Source organism: Parasteatoda tepidariorum, chromosome 6 (genome assembly GCF_982258835.1).
Source record: "Parasteatoda tepidariorum strain Cologne lab strain chromosome 6, Ptep-v5.0, whole genome shotgun sequence".
Taxonomy (NCBI): domain Eukaryota; kingdom Metazoa; phylum Arthropoda; class Arachnida; order Araneae; family Theridiidae; genus Parasteatoda; species Parasteatoda tepidariorum.
Window position 1 is genome coordinate 21,825,473 of NC_141760.1, and position 19,246 is coordinate 21,844,718.

General features: G+C 28.2%; 1 protein-coding gene across 3 annotated transcripts in view; it reads right to left on the minus strand.

Moving 5' to 3' along the window:
- Positions 1-19,246, minus strand: part of LOC107440583 (uncharacterized) — a 96,673-nt gene that overhangs the window by 16,570 nt on the left and 60,857 nt on the right. For all 3 annotated transcript variants that reach the window (XM_016053555.4, XM_071178920.2, XM_016053558.4), the window contains exons 2-7: positions 13,893-14,110; positions 3,138-3,230; positions 2,572-2,706; positions 2,018-2,131; positions 1,781-1,863; positions 599-698 (exon numbers count right to left, since the gene is read on the minus strand). In XM_016053555.4, the coding sequence (XP_015909041.2) occupies positions 599-698; positions 1,781-1,863; positions 2,018-2,131; positions 2,572-2,706; positions 3,138-3,230; positions 13,893-14,110 (743 nt within the window). The remainder of the gene's footprint in view (positions 1-598; positions 699-1,780; positions 1,864-2,017; positions 2,132-2,571; positions 2,707-3,137; positions 3,231-13,892; positions 14,111-19,246) is intronic.

The following is a 19,246-nucleotide window of genomic DNA, read 5'->3' on the forward strand; positions in this document are numbered from 1 at the left end:
TGTATGGAGAAAATTGTTAGAAAGATATGATACAGGATTTGATAATAATTCTAACAAAAATTTGTTACAAAGATACAAAGACTTAGTCGAATATTTTTTATTTATTTCATGAAAGTCGTGAGAAATTAAAATTTGTCACTAGAATTAATTGTAACAAGAGAAATGATGCCATTTCTAATAACAAGAATTATATTGATAATAAAAGTTTTTGCCTTCTACTCATTCTCACAACAAATATTTTGATCGTATTATATTTTCTCGTAAAACAAAAAATTAATTCCCCATTTCCTTAACACTAGTACCAACTTTTAAATATACAAACAAAAATTCTCTGTTGCTGTTATAACTATTCAAGAAATTGTGTTACTGCTGGTAATGGTACTGATTTGCCTTGATTTTATATCCAAAAAATCAACAAAAATCGTACTCTTGTTGTCACTGGCAATTAAATATGGTCCTTTATTTTAAAAAAAAAATGGAAAGAGGTGAGGAAAAATAGAATAGATTGAATTATTGCACAGCACTATTAAGATAAGTATAATAAGCAATAATAATAAATAAGGTCATAATAATAAGTTAATAATAAGTTCATAATTACCGGACAGTCTCTTAAATCTCCTAAACCACCGGCCTTCTTCAGTAGTTCACTGAAATTTGGTGTCTGATCATTTTGCTCTTTCATCAACTTTGCTTGAGAGCTATTTAAAATAATTTTATAATTGTTTTATGCAAATTATTATTGCTTTTAACAAAAATAATATATATATATATATATATATAGATAGATAGATAGATAGATAGATAGATAGATATCATATTAGTGTATTAATAAAAAATCAATATATGCTCCATCCTATAAACATTAAATAGAAGAAATCAGCAAATGTAAAATTATTTAATAATTGAATTTGAAAGTAAGACATTTCTTCTAAAAGTTGGCGTACATAAAAGTTGATTAATTCAAAGTTGATTGTTACAAACAAATTATTAACATAAATTTTAAAAAAATTTATTATTATAAATAAAATGAACAGTTTAAGAATTTTTTCAACAGTAAAAATTTATAAATTTTAAACAGGAGAAAAATAATGTCATCAATAAATGAAAAAGTTTCAAATGAAAACACTAAATAAAGAAATTGATTTGATTTAAAGTAAAAAGAAAGACTCAAAGAAAGAATTCCAATCAATTTTTCTAAAATGATCTGTAACCTATTATAAAATAACTAATCTTATTTTCAAGAAAATAGTCATAAAAATGCCTATTTTTTTCATTCAAGAAATTTAAAGGGAAAAAAAGGTGTATGTACAATATTTGTATTCAATTTTCATTTTTGGAATTTTTTTAGATTGAAATTTAAAACTCCATATATCCTTATAACTCTGACTCCACAACGTACATAATATTGAAAAATATTTTATGACAGAACACAAACCACGTGCATTTACAAAGAGCATGCGTAGCTGAGCTAAGAGTACGAAATACATATAACAAATACAAATATTAAGATAGTGCTGAAATCTAGTTTAAAGTAAACATCTCCAGTTACATTAATAATTTTCTGGTGCTGCCATCTAGTGAATAAAATGAGAAATAAAAAAATCCTGGGCACAAGAGATGGATATATTTAAACTTTTTTGGTGCATTACTTTTGAACACTCCCGCCCGGAAATATCATGAACACTAGAAATACGAGACGAAAGCTCACCCCGTGATTTTGACGGGTGAGAGAGGGAAGGGGTTAAAGAAATTAAAATAATGATTTCAATTTTATACTCACCAAAGAGCTGAAGAGGGCACATAATGCACCATTTGCGTGAACGGTAATGGTTCAGAGGTAGCACCACAAGAATGACACACAGTCTATAATAACAAATATATTAAAAATTAGCCAAACATTGAAACACTCAATAAAATGTTTTAAATGAAGGACTAAGATTAATAATAATTTTAATTCTGTTAATAACTCAAAAATAAATAAATATAAACTTAGTACATTTAAAAAAAAGTTACTTACTTGTTCAACCAACGTCATAGCAAACTTTTGATGAGGTATACAATGAACAGCACTACACATGTCCTCTGACTCATTATTTGCAATGTGGAAATGTATCCTCATTAAAATGTTTTCCTATAATACATTTAGTTTTACATTAAAAACTTTACACACACAAACAAACTTTATTAAGCATTTTAGTACATTAAATTATGCCATTTTCACAAAAAAAAATCCTTTACATAAAATTCCAAAATTTATAGAGCTACCAGAGAAAAGTCAAAATAATAATTGAGTTAAATAGTACTTATTAAAAATGTTTCAAGATGTAAAACTATAATTAAGTGAAAATTATAATTAATCCAGAAATATAATTTACAAAATATGTTTATCTAATAATCTAATATATATATATATATATATATATATATATATATATATATATATATATATATATATATATATATATATATATATATATATATATATGATATGATATGATATGATACGAAATATGATATCTAATAATCGAATTACTAAATTTTCTTCGGCAAAAGAAAATGTATGGTACTTACGAAACATTCAGCAGCATCGTCCATGAAACCAAGCTGAAATCTTCTTTGATCGCAAAATGTTTCAGCTAATGCTCGCCGTAATGCATCAGGAGGTAGAGCAGACTCTTGACTGTATTGAAACTGTGCAAATAATTCCTAAAAAGAAAACAAGAATTTCTTTAGTTAAGAAAAATTTAGTTTGGTTAAGAATGTTCTGACTAATGCCTCATATTAAATTACGTAAAAATCTTAGATTAATATCTTTCTCGAAGTAAAACTTCAAATTTTAAACATTTGGTAGCAATAACTTGTTACACAAAAGCTAACTTGGTGTGCTTTATTTTATTTGAAAGCAATACTTTAGGCGAAAACGTTTTTTGAGAAAATGGTTTCATACATGATTCGATTTTATAAACTAAATTGACTAGTGTATCAAAAGATTGATAAATAAAAAAAAAACATTAAGTATATATTTAAAGCTGAAAATTTATTTCTAAATGATAATCACTAAAGATTCCTTTTTTTAAAGGTAGAAATTAATTGTAGCTTACTTAATACAAGCACACAAAAATGAGCTGAAAACTTACTTTTAATGCACAAAATATGCAAGAATCTTCCATGCAGGCATGACCACACAACTCTCTAAAACTTCGGCGAAAAATATCCAAATGCCAAAGAACCTGGAAGAAAAACAGCGAATATTTAAAATATATATATATTTTTTGTTCAAAGAAAACTAAAAACTATTCAAGACACATTTTTTAAAAAAAAAGAATTTAAATATGATTTTAATTTTGAAGCAAGAATAAAATCATATTTTATACATATCAGAATTAAATTTAGTTTTATGTAAAGTAGTTATTTAGTTTCATATAAAGTAGTTATTTAGTTTGTAATCTCAAAGTTTTCTCTAAATATGACGCATAATATTAGCCTACAAAATTTACTTAATGATTTTACAAAAATGAGTACGGGGAATTAATGTTCAACGATATGTCCATACCCTTAACTGAGAGGAGCTAATAATTTGGATTATTTTTCTACTAGGGCAATTTTAAAAGTAACAAGAACAAAGACGTCTATTAAATTTTCGTCAACTCTGCAAACTACGAACTTAAATAAAAGTCAATTTTATGAAAACTCCTATTACAATATGACAATTGAGGGCGTTTGGTTTTAGATTTTTTTATGAAATTCATTACGTTGTAAAAATTTTCAAGAAATACATTCAGGATATAAATTATGCAAATTTAATTTAATTTTTAAAAAAAATCAAAAATGGTAATTATTTTAAATCAGAATCGCTAAAGGAAGCTATAAAATAAATAAATAAATGTTATTTTAAAAACAGTAAGAAAGTTATTTAAAAAAATAGTTTCGAGCTGGTTCTGTAGACAAAACCTTATTTAAGTTATTTAGGGTAGTTAAATACTTATTAAAGCTTCTTTAATAGCGTTAGTATTATAAGCCCACCAAAACTCAAAATAACGTAACTATTCTTTTTTTTTCGCGAATGTGCCCCGAAATATCAAATTTATACTGCTAAACAAAGTTTTTCTGTTATCCTTTCACAATTAACAAATATTTGTGCAACTAGCTAAAATTAGCGATAAGATTTTAGGCAATTCTACTAAACAACACCATATTTATATCCAATACTTCAAGAAACATATCTCATTTGCTTCCCAATTCTAACTTATATCCTTAAAATGAACTAACTTTAAGTAGCTTACATTTTTCAGTATTTTGCAGAGTTTTTATTAAAAAAGTTCCATGATTTCAAAATCAAGTACAGGGACAATGACACAGATACGGATGGACGAGCAAATTATCTATTCTTACTTTTTTAAAGCTGCCAATAAGAAAACTACTATCTGAAATCTATGAATGAGAAGATTTACTTAAAAAAAAAAAGTCAAGTGACGAAATTCGCCAACAATATCCGGTGTTAGGTAAAGGAAAGGGACGTACAGTGACATGAGCTAAGATCTCAGTTCAACAAAGATAGCGTAAGGACTTGAATTAATTCTTTTCCAGTACATAAAAACAACTAAACTTCGTAAGGAAGGATAATAGCCTGCGTGTCAAGGTGAGAAGTATATCAATGCCACTCAAGTACCCCTTTAAATGATGGCGTGCGGCAGGACACGCGGCAAACCCCTCATTTAACAGTAAATGAAGGCTAGGATCAGAGATTTAAACTTTCGATTGCAGTTTAACATCATTCACAAAATCAATGGTCTCAGAGACAAAACGTCCAAGATTATCTCGTAATCGGCATTTTCTAAGACGAAATTTCGGACACCGGATGTCGTAGTCGACGGAGCGTGTGGAATTAAATACGTCTTAGATGCTACACTAGGAACATTTAGTTTCGATGGTCCATACAAAAGAGTTATCTTTTCTACAACCCATTCCGAACAATGGGCCTCGCGTCGGGCACGAGACGCCTCCCCCATCATTTTTTTTTTTACCATTTTTATATCAAGTTTCGGATCACGTCTAGGAATCATTTTTGTAGCAATTTGGAGCCATAAACTGGATGGAATTTAATGTAAAGTATATCTATATCATAAAATGATGATAGGTAATAGTTTTACTTTCTGTTGAATGACAAAGCGGAGGTGACATTCCTATTCAACCAGATTTGAAGAAGGGAAATAGTATAATATTAAGTTACTATGTCAAAGAATGGATAAATCGAAGGAAGATAGAAATAACATATAATTCACTCCTATTACTTTTGAGAAATAAAAATAGCAGTCATTAACCACACTGACCTGGCGAGAGAAAAAAAACGATTAATTCATAATTCCACCTTATTGTAGGATAGAGGAAAAAGTAATGGAATGCGTCGCCAGTGAAATGAAAACTTAGCGCGTTAGTTAATAATTTTTCTTTAAATGTTTCAACAACACAAAAAGTCTAAACCTATCAGAAAGCTAAAATCTATTATAAGTTTTTAAATATAAACATCAATATAAACTTGATAAAATTACCACACTCAACAGAAAGTTAAGCGATTGTCATAGTTTTAATAGATAATTGAAGGGGACAAAATATATTACTACTTTACATAAATTTCAAATGACTTCGATATAAAAAAAATTTCCGTAAATAAAGTACAAATTTTTTTAAAGCAAATTGTCAATAAACATTCTTTTGTTTTTTATTTATTTATTCAAAAATCAGCTATAGAGTTAAAATTAGGCAATCAAAACAACACTCAGATGTTTGACAGACGAAGAGTTTCAATTAACAGAGATCAAATGGTCCTTAAAAGAAATAAAGTCTGATGCCAGTTATAAAAAAAAATCTACAAATTTCTTTGTAATAGTTTTAAATTAAAAATTGAAATTATGAGATTTCGTATCCATGATAAATTACGGTGGTCAAACACAATAAAAAATAATTTACATCTTAGTTTCGCAACGACTGTTTGAATTTTTCCAGGATCGTCCGGATCATAATCAAATACAATCTCCATATGAACAAGAAGATAACAAAAAGTAAGCAACAACAGTTTGAAATATTTGATATGTATTGTTAAACAAATATAAAAAACTGCAATCAGCAGACATTTAAAACTGGTGACAGGAAAGGAAACATCTCTGTTACAAGCCAAGACGTTTTCCCTTTTCTCCAACGGAAATATCAATCTTGAAAGAAACCCAACAATCAACCCCCAATGGTAATAAAGTCAAGTCTGGAAAACAACCCACAGACCTTTTTATTTTATTTTGTATTCACAAGTGGGGTTGGCGTATCACTCGACAGGGTCCATTAGAGAAGCTGATACAGACTTGTTGTCAGCGAGGGGTGCAAAGGGAAGCCACTGAGCTGTGCAAATGTGATGAGGAGCAGATGGCCCCTTTTCAAGGGGCATACCTACACTTTTTTACTCCGCAAAACGCATAGGAGGGTTCGTGCAGTGAAAAAAAAATACATACAATTCCAACGGTCGCTAGAGAGCAAAACGGTGTTTCCTCCCCCAAAAGGGATCAAAGGTGATACTTGTGCCCCTCGGGGAGGATCGGAATGCGTGGGGTTAAAAAAGCGAAACCTTCCATCAAGGATAAGAGCGCTGATTTTGGAAAGCTGTAAAATTTTTACTCTGAATTGGAAGGAGATTTTAGAAATTTTTTCGCCAATGAAAATCAAAAAATCACAATTTAAGTGTTTAAAACTCGAATTAAAGCATAAATTTAAACAATGCGTATTGTCATACCGTAAAAAAACCTCAGGACAAATAGGTTAAATATTTAAAAAAAAATATTTAAAACTACTAGTCTAGCGACATTTTCCCACCTAAATGAAAATCAATAAAATTAATGAATTCTCAATTTTTGAAAATTATTATGAGCCCAGACAATGCACTTTTCAAGTATAAGTGTTACTAACTTACAACTGTTATAAAAAATAACATATTTAATGCTAAAAAACGTTACTTTATGCGGTAATCGAGCTTTTGAAAAACAGATACAAACTGATATAAATTTATCTACGAACTGATTACAACTGACAATTAAGATTTCAGATCATATTTATTTAACAAATAATCATCTTTACAGCATTTTCATTTTTAGTCATTCGAATGGTACACAAATAATCGGATGGATGACAACTTCATCAAGACAATATCTTTTTAATTGTGATTGTATACTTCTGATACATTTTCCCTATCAGAATTTCTACTTAAAATTTATAATTTATAAAGCACATTTAACACTTCAAAGATAGACGAAATAGAAATCCATTTTATCGTAAAAGCATGGATTATAAGCAAATAAAGAAATTGACAAAAAATCTTACAAAATTTTTAAAATTAAAAATTATTTTCATGACAAATATTTATTTACACGGGGAAAAAAATGGTAAAATAACTGAGCTGCATGGTAATGACATTTCTGGTAAGAAAAAATAACATAATTCTGGTAATAGAAATCAAAATATATGGTAACTATTCATTTGGTAATTTTTCTGTTCATATTGTAACGGTTTATAGGAAATTCTGATTTTTAAAACTGTAATTCTTATTACTCCACATTTAGTAAAATACGCAAAAACTGAAAAGTAAATTTCATCGATTAAATGGTTCATATACCATGATCTAAGGTATCATGTTAAAAAGACCAAATTTTACCACATTTTTCCTAATTTTATCACAAAAACCATATTTTATAGTTAATTTTATCAAAATCATTACCAAAGCGCTTTGGTAAATATTACTGAGCTTTTTAGTGTTCCCATATATCCAGAAAGACGGTAAACTTTACCATACTCTGAGAGTTCGGGGATTTTTTAATTTTAAAATCGATTAAAATATATATAATTAACTTAATTTAGAACTTTAAGATTGATGAAATGATAAACAAGAGGTAGAACAGGAAGTTTTAAAAAAAATATTGAAAGAGGACATAAAAGCGAATTATAATTGATTTCGAGAAAACCTCAATATAAACGGTGGAGGAAAAATAAAAGCAAAGATTTCTTAAAATCAAGCATTCTAAATCAAGACTGAAAAAGTTCGTGAATCGAAACAATTATGAGTAGTACTAATTTACGCCTGGGGCTTCGCGGAGAACAACGTGAGATTAGAAAACACAAGTGAAATGAATTAAGATTCTGCAAAAGGGGGATTGGGGGGTCAGTCGGTCAACCATGTCCAACATAATGAGGTTTGTTTCCGGCGAAGAAGAGCGTCACAGAGAGAAAAACAAAACGTTATGAACATATTGTAGAGTCACTGCCTGGGGGGGGGGACATTTTTAATTTATTTTTTTAATTACAATACATTATTCTCTACAATACAGTGGTTCAGATGCAACAATAAAGTCCTGTTGCGTAAAGTTTGACGGAACAAAAGAATTATTGCGAGAGTTTTAAGTGTTATTGAAACGAAAAGTGCCATTATTATTGTCTGATAACTGAAAAGAATAAATGGAAACCTGGCATTGAAATAAATTATTTTCCAATAACAATTTAATATAGATTTGAAGAAATACTGACGGGTTATGGATTGAAAAGGTTATTTGAAATTTTGTCGATTAATCATTTATTAGTTGTCAACTATTTTGAGCGTTGAAAAGGATAAATTCAAAATAATAATAATTATAAATGACAATGTTTTTTTGTTTTTTTTTAAGGGGAATGTTGAATTAAACATAAAATAGTTTAATTCGATACGTAATACAGCTGAATTTTTCAATTCTGTAAAATCAACTCATATATTTTTTTTAAATGTAAACAGCAGTTATAAAAAAAATGGTTATCTCTACTAGACTTTAAAAAATTGCGGAAAAAAGTACCTACACTCAGGGTGGCTGTACATTTTACAGTAGAATCCATTTTTACTGGAACATGTTACGGAACAAAAATCTGTGATGTACCATAATTTTTACAATAATAATTATAGTAAAATCAATGTATCACTGTAATTAAACAAATATTAATGTAAAAAGTACGATCTAATATTTTACGGTAAAAATGGATTTTATGGGTGATACACAAATAATTATAGTTTCTAGCACAAAATTGTCTCCAATAAATAAATAAAAATAAAATAACATAAAAACTTTGATGACATAGTGGAAATTTTAAAATGAGAAGAACTGTTTGTGCTTCTTTCGCAAAGTAAATATAAAATAATAATAAGCTTTAAGGCAATGTTTTTCACTGCAAATTTTATTTAATTTTAAATTAAGAATTTGTTTTCAAAAGTTAGTTGTCGGTAAAGTTGTTTTTATTGTAATCAAACAATTAATTTTCTTTTAATGCAATAGTGAATTATTGATCATTAAGCATCAAAAAATCAATAATATTATAAGAAACTAATTTTAAGTCAATTTTAGGTTTATAATTATAGCTACATCAAAAGATGAAACCAGATTTTGCATAAGGTAGTTTTTTTTTTTCGTATTTTAATGCATTAACTCTTTTCTTATTATCTTTTTTTAAATATAAATATCATAGCAGCGCAGTAACGCTAATTGGAAAAAAAAATGAATGTCACTTTTACGCAACTATTATAATTTCTTCCAATTATTTACACTAATAAGTAGACTTGTTTTTACCTTCGTTTTTAATTGCGTCCAAAATAGGAAAATTGACTTTTGTTTTTTAAAATTTAACAGCTATGCTATATTTAATAGAAATATATTTAATTTAACTATGATATATTTGATAGCTATGATATCGAGTTCAAGTACAACTATGCTAATTACCCAGGAAATTATTGGAAGATGCCGCTTAATTAATAAGTGGCCGAGAGGGACACGGGAACGATTCAGAAATGATGACATCAAATAAGATACCCCAGAGTCGGTGACCCTTCTTTTTAAAATAAGAGAGAGACTCGTAAGCAGCGACTCTACAATTAAAAACCGGTCGGACAGACTGAAAAGTGTGACCGTCAGGACACTTCCTTACTTTTACCAAACAGCGCTATTCTAAGTTAGGTCTCATCAAATGCTTATGTTTAATTGTTCTATTTCATGATGTTATAAGTTATCATTTCTTTGAAATAATAATGAAACGGGGATAGCATTCTAACTTATATTTTAGGTTTGAAACTCATAGTTACTGTTTCTATTTTAATCCTCTTTGAATGATTACGATTTTTGAATTTAAAAAAAAAAAAAACTCATTGATACATATCGTAAAAATTTATTTGGGATAAAAAGGATCATACAAACAACCTAAATAATTATTACAAAGAACAACAAAGGTGTTTATTAGAATTAATTAGAATACAAAATAGGTTCCTTTTTAAAGTCAAGAAAACAAAAAAAATTTAAAAGAAAAAAAAAGGAGTGTTTAATATAGTAAAAATTACTTACAAAAATTAATGTAGTGCAAATTATGATTCATGAAGATAGAGTTATGTAATTTAAAAGAATATAGCACACATCTTTTTATAATTAATGTTGTTGAGTAAATTTTGTTATGATAGTAATAGGATAGAAATATGATAAAATTTACAATTTAATAATAAATAAGATAGAAATATACAATTGAAAACTGGTATCCATATTTTTAAAAATATTTTTTTATTAATAATGTATTTTAATATTTAATAAGCTGTTTATGAAGAATTTTAATAAACTAATTTTGAAAATAGAAATATGTAATTCAGAAGAATTTTATAAATTTTATTTCATAACCTACGTAATGAGATTTAGTCAATAAAGTTAAAGAAACAAAAATATTTAATTCAGAGATCACATTAAAAGTATTAAAACACATTAATAGAATGCAAATTTTGCAAAGCTAAGAGAATTACAAAACTAATAAGTAATTCTAAACTTTTGCAAGGCATTTGCTTACTGAAAGATGCAATCCAAAGAACTCAATCATAACATAAAAATTTTATTAAATATAAATGCAATGCAAATTTTGTGAAACTGTAAAAAATATTTTAGTCAAAAAAAAGTTTCGAAAAAATGATTTTATTGCACCCTATTTAACCATTCAAAAACCCAAAAATTTCCTTAATCAATAATAAAATTTAAAATATCGCATTAATTTTAAAAATTTTTAACAAAAAAACAATCTATTTCGATACAATATTATACTTCGATACATTATAATGTTTTGAAAAATAATTTTTGCTTGTTTCCTCAGCGCTTTAAGAAACTATTGACGAGCCCAATATATTAACCGTGAAAATTAATCATCATATTTTTCAAAACAATTTACAATTTAATAAACAAAGCACCAATTTTCATTGAAAAAAAGATTCCTTTGAGAAAAAGAGACAATGCATTAAATAAATCCTCTTAAATCAAACATGATAAATTAATTCTTTCCGGAAACAAAAAGATCAAAATTAATATTTATGGACTGATACACCAAAGTCAGGGTCGATTAAGAAAAGGTTCAGTCAACCATTTCAAAAAAAGACACCCTCAAATAAAACCTCGGTAGTAGACACACCTGCCAGACGCGCGCTTCAAACAAAAAAGCTGAAATCAGGTGATAAAGTGAAGAGGGGGTGAAGTATCAACGTCATTCTGATGACGAAACAAATGATTTAGTTCGTTGTTTAAATATCATAACGGAAGTAGTCTTTAATATATTTCAGATAGATAGATATAAATTCGGACAATTTATGTAGTATATCTAGAAAGAAAAAAATAACCATGTGCTTCTGCGTTACATCATTTTATAAAAAATCTATTTTAATTGTTCAGTACGGTTTTGCTGTGAATTTATAAGTTAATTAACTAAGTCTTATTTTCTCTCTCTAATTTTTAATAAACTAATCTACCAATAAGATTATTACAATATGAAAACCAAGAGCCGCGATGGCTCAGGGGATAAAGCGTTCGCCTTCCAATGAGGTGAACCGGGTTCGAATCCCACGATGGCTGGTCGATACGAATCCGCATCCGGCTTGCGCCGACCAGAGTGCTGACGTGAAATATCCTCAGTGGTAGACGGATCATGGGTTAGAGCCCCTATGCCGTCAGGTCAACCGTGGGAGGTTCTCGTGGTTTTCTTCTCTATATAACGCAAATGCGGATTAGTTCCATCAATAAGTCCCCCACGAAGGCAAATTTCTCCCAATACTTGATGCAGGAATTCCCTTGTCTTCCGGATTGGTTTCAAAATTAGAAGGCTACGGAGTTGAACATCAGTAGTCTTAAACCCAAAAAATTGAGTCGACTGTTCAACGACGGTTATGAAGTAAAATAAAATATGAAAAACAAAATGTTACAAAAACTTTTGTAATAAAAACAACAATAAAAGCAGTGGTTGAGTGGAGAGAGGGGTTACATTGTAACTTAAAAATATTTATAACTATAAACTGAATAAACCCGAAAACTCCTTTTAAATTACTTTATAAGTTACAAAACAGCTTTTTAAATCGTACACAAATACTACGTGCTCAACATATCAGAAAAAAAGAACTAGCAAAGAAAAATAACATGTTTCAGTAATATCAAGGCATAACAATTAATAACTTCAGAAATAAGCGTATAAAAAAAACATAAATGTTGTTAATTCAACTGGAGCGTTTTCATACAAAAACAATATTCACTCCCTCTTTTTTTTTTACTTTTTAATACGCGTAATTTAATATTCAGTAAGGTATACATAAGAAAATGGCGTAATTTCTTTACTTTTCACGTAAACCTGTTTCTTATACGAGATGATTAAAAAAAATCTCACAAATCTCAGTCTTTTGATTCCACGTGGTGCATCTTATAAATTAAACATGAAGTAGACCTCAACATGAACCTTTGTAAAAAACTAGTTATAAATCTTCCAGAAATGAGCAAATGCAGATATCTCGTAATAAAATTTAGTAAAAAAAATCTGCGTAGTTTCTAGTTGGTTTTTTTTTTTTCCAGGCGAAAAATAAACTGACATAAATCGAAAAATCATTTTATTTCTTGCCACTACTGATTTTTTTTAAAGTTTTCCGGGATCTGGTACAAAAAATATATTTTAATGCGTTTTCTCTTCCTCTATGTAACAGATATCTTGCTAATATTTTCATGGAGAAAAAAATTCGGGTAAAATTACCGTAATATTCTATTAATGACATTTCTGGTAAAAGAAAAAAAACGTAATTCTGGTTAATAAAACAAAATATACGGTATTTAGACCATTAACCATAACAGCATTAACCATATTTTATCAAATACTATAAAACATATTTTATTGATAATTTTGCCAAAATCATTACAAAAAAGCTTCAATAAAAAAAATTTTAAAAATTTAAAAAACGCGCTTTTTGGTGTTTCCATAAGAATCAGAAACACGGAACATTTTACAACATTCTGGTAGTTTTCACCCTAATTTTTTCTCAGTGTTGCAATATGCTGTAAATATGTTTCTTCGACAGAATAATTTAAAAAAATTTTTTTGAATTTTAAAGATGTATTTTGAGATTACACATTATAAAAAAAAGTTAGGTATTATGATGTAAATTAATTCCGATTAACACCTTAAAATATATTTACAAAAATTGCAACTATCATCTTAAATTCGCGCAAGTGTAATAAAATAAAGTTAGGTACTCCTTTATCTGCCTGTTCAATTAAACCAAAGATGTTAGGGTAATTATAAAGCAGCATAGTTTCGAGACTAACGGCATGGTGCTGGCAGTGTGGCCAATAGGAATTTTCCGCACAACATTTTAAACAAGAATCGAGTTTGTTTGCTCCCAATCCATTTTACAGCCTGTGTATATTAAGTAAATATGTACTTTGTAAAAAAGAAATGTCTTAATTGAAGATAAGACTTCTTTATAAGATAAAGAGGGATACCCAAATGAAACATGTACATGGAAGTGATTCTTATCTCTAGAAATAAAATTAAAAAAATTTCCTTACCTGTACAGCACTGTTGAGGAAACAGTTGTTCTGTCCAGGCATATTGAGTAAGCCTTTTGTGTTAGTAATGGACATACTACTCCTGGGGTTAAGAAGTTGGACATATTGTAGAAACCCTCCTTCAGCCCGACCCCCCACGGTAGGACATTTACCGGGGGACGTCCGAGGGGCCGGAGGAGCAGGCGTTGTACCTGTACTCATCATATTACGCCATTTATCTAGAAGGAAAAAAAAGAAATGATTTCAATTAAACCAAAATATAATTAATTACTATAATATGAATTGTACAAAACTATATCGAATGTTTAATGAGTTTTACTGGTAAATGACAGAGATTTATTCTACTTCATTCTTCCTGGAATCTAAAGCCTCTGACAATGGGATCAATGAATATAGGCGCGCCGCATAGAAATGCATCTAAAAAAAGGTAGTCAAAGCAGTTTTTATATTCTTAGGTGAGAAAAAGGGGTGTAGAGAGGCACTCGTGCGTCAGAACTTTTGAGGGCACTTGACAAGAGAGATGGAGTTGCGTTTTTCTCATGCGTCAATCTGTGCAACATGGAAAAGTTCTTTTTTTTTCTTCTTTTTATAGGTGGGAGGGAACACCAGAAACTATTATTCTAAGAGGAAAAACTATTTAAAATATAAAAAAAACAAGAAATAATCGATCGAATATTAAATTACTGTTCTATGGACCTCTTCAGCTGCGTGAAGGAAGGGGACCAAGGGGAGAACAGCCCCAGGTAATATCCAATGAATGACTACAGACACAAAAACTTGAAATCTATTGCTTTTATTTAAGTAAATAAATTTTTTAACACACACATATTTAACTCTCGGAAAATAGTTCATTATGATTTTCAAATAAATTTAATAATAAAACTCTAAGGAATCAGAATATTTGAGAGAAAGATCGCCTTCAAAATTAAAGTGTTCTTCACATCAAAAAAAAAAAGTAGGAATATTTTATAGGAAATATGTAAGTTTACACAGTAGAATAACTTCCACATACTTTTACTCAAAAGATGAATTTAGATTTTCTTTGAATCTTTCCTATATTTTTATTATATATATTATCTTTCCAACATTTTTTATAATTTTTTTTTTTTTTTTTTTTTTTTTTTGTTGCTTTCAGTAATAACACTCTTTTTAGGGGCTTGAATCATAGCCGCCGAGTGGTTATGCTTGAATTGAAAAACTTGCCCCAGAATCCACATACCACTTTACGCTACTTGCAATTCTTACACTAGTATCTGCTACGAAATGAGATGAGTTTTACAGAATACAGAAATAACAAATTAGTGTAACGATATTAGTTATGTCTCAAAAGGATTCTTTACACGTTATATTTTATTGAACTATCATATTTAAAGGTGTGAAAAACAATAAAATTTTCAAAATAGGCGATTTTAAGAATGTGGCGTTATCGTGGCTCTTTTCTTTCTTTTTTTTTTATTTTTTTCATTTGGAGGACAAGGAGCAATATAATGACAAACCATATTTTCAAATTGTTCTGGGGAGTGCTTTTAAGAATATTTTGGAAAGAAACTATACGACTTTTATCTAAACAATAACTGTGTTTTGAACTCTTATCTAGTTGAAATTCAAGAAACTTGTAAAGTTTCTTGAATCGAGAAACAATACAATGAAAGTAGTTTAGTGTAAAAATGTCAGTTTTAAAGAAAAATGTATCTGATTGTCTCAAGCCCTTCTGTTCTAAATTAATAGATATATATATATATTTTTTACTAAAATGCGATAAAAGATTCAAAAATTTTTTACCATTATCTCATAAATTGTGTAAACTTTGGAAACTAATTTTGTTATATTATACCAAACAAAACAAAATTGTAAGTAAAGTTTTCTTGTGCATAATCCGAGGGGAAAATTAACCAAAGAGAAATAAATTTTCATTTTGCAAAAGAATGCCGATTGATTGGATAAATAATAAATGTTATATCTCATCTGTTTAAACAGTCAAAATATATAATTTTATCTGTTTAAACCTAAAATTAATAAACGTAGCATTTAAATAGCAAGTAATTGCATCAAATATCTCCTGAAAACAATACAGTTCAATCGTAGATACTAGAGTAGCATCGACTTAATAACTAAATAACTATTTTTTTTTCATAAAAAGCAAAAAATTTACACCTTTTTGGAAGGAAAGAAAAAGAATGTAAGAGTGCAAAATAATTTAATAATCAAAATTCGATCATAAGATTCGTACTCACACCAAAATGTTTTTAAATAATTTGCATACAACCAAAAACAACAAATTAATCATTATTTTTACAATGATGACTCATACTTATTAACTAAAGAATTAATAATAATTAAATTGAGTCTCCCTTTCTCAAAACGAATACTCCGTGTCGTCTTTTCCATGATTTGATTTCATTTTTTCCACGTTTTTTAACTAATATACAAGGGTGTCTGGTTGAGTTTCACCTAATGAATTAACATCATTACCTTCGCGTTTCAATGTTAAAAACAGATCATTTGAAAGGATTATCACCGAGGTGAAACAAATATGATTGTTAAATGTCGATGGTGCAATGCCTTGAAACTGGCAAAACAGCGGGATGTTATAGAGCAAGTGATGTCGACATGAGGTTTCATAGTGCATGTCAATTACATTCAACCTTGAGCAACTGCTATCTAAATTCTATGCACAGGTTATTTATTTTATTCAAATTATAGCAATTACAAAAATCGCTTTAACTAAGATAATAAATATTTCTTTTTACGTTTAGATTTTAATTCGGAATCAAAGAATAAACATAAAACGTAAAATTTAAAAGTTGCAAAGTTGAAACAAAATATGATAATTTCACTTGTATTTTTGTTTAAAAATTTGCTTCACATTTTTAGTTTGTTCAGAAGTAATTCTTTAAAATGAAGCTAGAATTTATTTTGTTTCAAATTCGTAATTAAAATTTTTGCTGTAGTTTAATATTACAATAAAGCAACTACTTTCAGAATAACTACTAGAGGATTTGCGAATTTTCTTAAAATTAAAAATAAATTGACTCTAGATAAATCGTAAACTCGTCATTAAATTGTTTTTTGTTATTGAAATAAACGAAAAGCATGAAAGTGAAATTAAAAAACAAAATAAGATGAAAAAAATACAAGTGGAATAATAAAAATGGAAATAACATACGAACAAATTTACTTTCAAATAAAGGGAAACAATGTAACGAATTTCTCACACTAACTGTTCCTGAAAATGAATTTCATAAATTATGTGAACACAATGCAGCAACGATTTGTGAGAAACGTGAACAAATTTATTGAAACAATAGCGATGCGGTGCCTATTGAAAGCACGTTTTCACTTAACTGCGTTTGAAATGACAATCGTCACCATTTTACAAACGTCCAGTTGACAATTCAATTAACTCAGTCAGAACTTATTGTCGAAATGAAAAGTAATGATTTTCATGAGAGTATGTTGAATGCAGTTTAGAAACAACGGGCTAGAATTTATTGTCGGGATACTTCAATACTTAATTGAATAAAATGTATAAACGATTTTAATTCATCAGTACTTTTTTATTTATTTGTGTCAGCATTTGATGTTTGTTTTAAGCTAGTTTTGAAAAATGTTTCTTCAAAAACTCTTTAAAATCAAGCACGATCTTGAATACGATATCTAACAAATTGATGCTGTTTACAAAAATCTAAAACATCTTTCATTAAAAACAAAACAATAAAAACGTTAAATGAAATTGTTATAATTAACAGCACTACAGTAGACTCTTTTGTATTTTGTGCATTCTTATTTCATTTCGTCAGTTAAGAGAGAAAAATGCAATATTGCTATGTCTGGTTCAAATTTCTTATTGATTACTGGAATTAAATAAATAATTATAAAAAACTGTAGCGGTAAGATATTACTTGTTTAAAAACTTCATTCACTTCAAAAACATACAAATCGGAAATTACAGTAGACATACTTCAAGCGCTCGAAAATAGGCGCCCACTTCCAAGACTTGCCAGATGTGATTGAGAAGAAACGAAAGTCATTTGAAATATAAAACGTTAATTTGCCAACGAAAAATGGAAAAACAAAGGTGTGAAACAAAACGACTTGAAAATGGAAGCTTATATTTGAGCAACCATTATTTCCGATTTGTCGTTTTTAAAGTGGATGAAGTTTTTAAACAAGTAATATTTCTCAACATACTATTTCCTCTTAATTAATCACTGGAATATTTTTAATATTTTTGGATAAAATCTCCCTGAAAATGGAAAGCAATAAACTTGAAATAAAATAAGTTCAATGCAGAATAATGGGAAAATATATAGAAAATATATAGAAATATATGGAAAATATATAGAAATATATCATAGAATAATGGGAAAGGATAACGACTTGCAACCTGTTACGTTCTTAAGAAATATTTGTAAGACATATTGATTATGTAATATAAAAATACATGTTTGGAATTTCTTGCATTGTTTTCGAACAAATGTAGCACTTGTTATAAAATTTTAGTCCGTCACATTTTGACACATATATGAGAAAAGACAGAAATCTAAAAGACTGAAAACTGAAAAACACTGTGATATGAAGCATGAATTCAATGCAGCATTTTAGGCACAATGCCAAAGCATTTTGTTCTTTCGACGTTAGAAAGATCAAGATGCTTTCAAAGAAATAGCTAGAATGGAAAGAATTGAAACACATCTGCATAACAGCGACACACAAAAGATTCCTTGTAAATGACCTTGTAATCAAAGACTGACATCGATTTTTTTTTAAGGCTAACAAATTCTTACACGCAAAATCATAGATAACGCTTAGCTAAGGTAAATCAAGAGAAATTGAAGAGTATGGAAATAGTATTAGATAAATATATTTGAAGAAGCAATTTCAAAATTTTATTATTTACTATTAACGTCATATTATTATCATTTACGAAAGTTAAGCACAGTGAGCTCTTGCTTAAAAACGTATTAAAGAAGTCTATCAATATATTTCTACCCTTTCGTCATAGAACTCTTAATGTGACCCATAAACTTAAATCATTTAAAATTATAAGTGGGCCTTGACATATTCAGTTTCATTTTTAAAGCAAAAATATATAATGAAAAAAAAATTATAAGTTAGCGATTTATATAATTAAAGACAAACTTAAATTTACTATAAATTATTTATTTTAGTTTTAAAAAAAACATTAAAAAGGAAGTCATTTTAATTTTAAAAGCAGCTTTTCAAAGAAATGAGCAAGGAAAGTTATTTTAATCTTAAAAACTACTTAATCAAATGAGTCATCACATTTTATAAGTTAGGACTTAGCTTTCCCTAGCTTTAAGTTTCAAAAAAGATTCACATAGCTGCTAAGT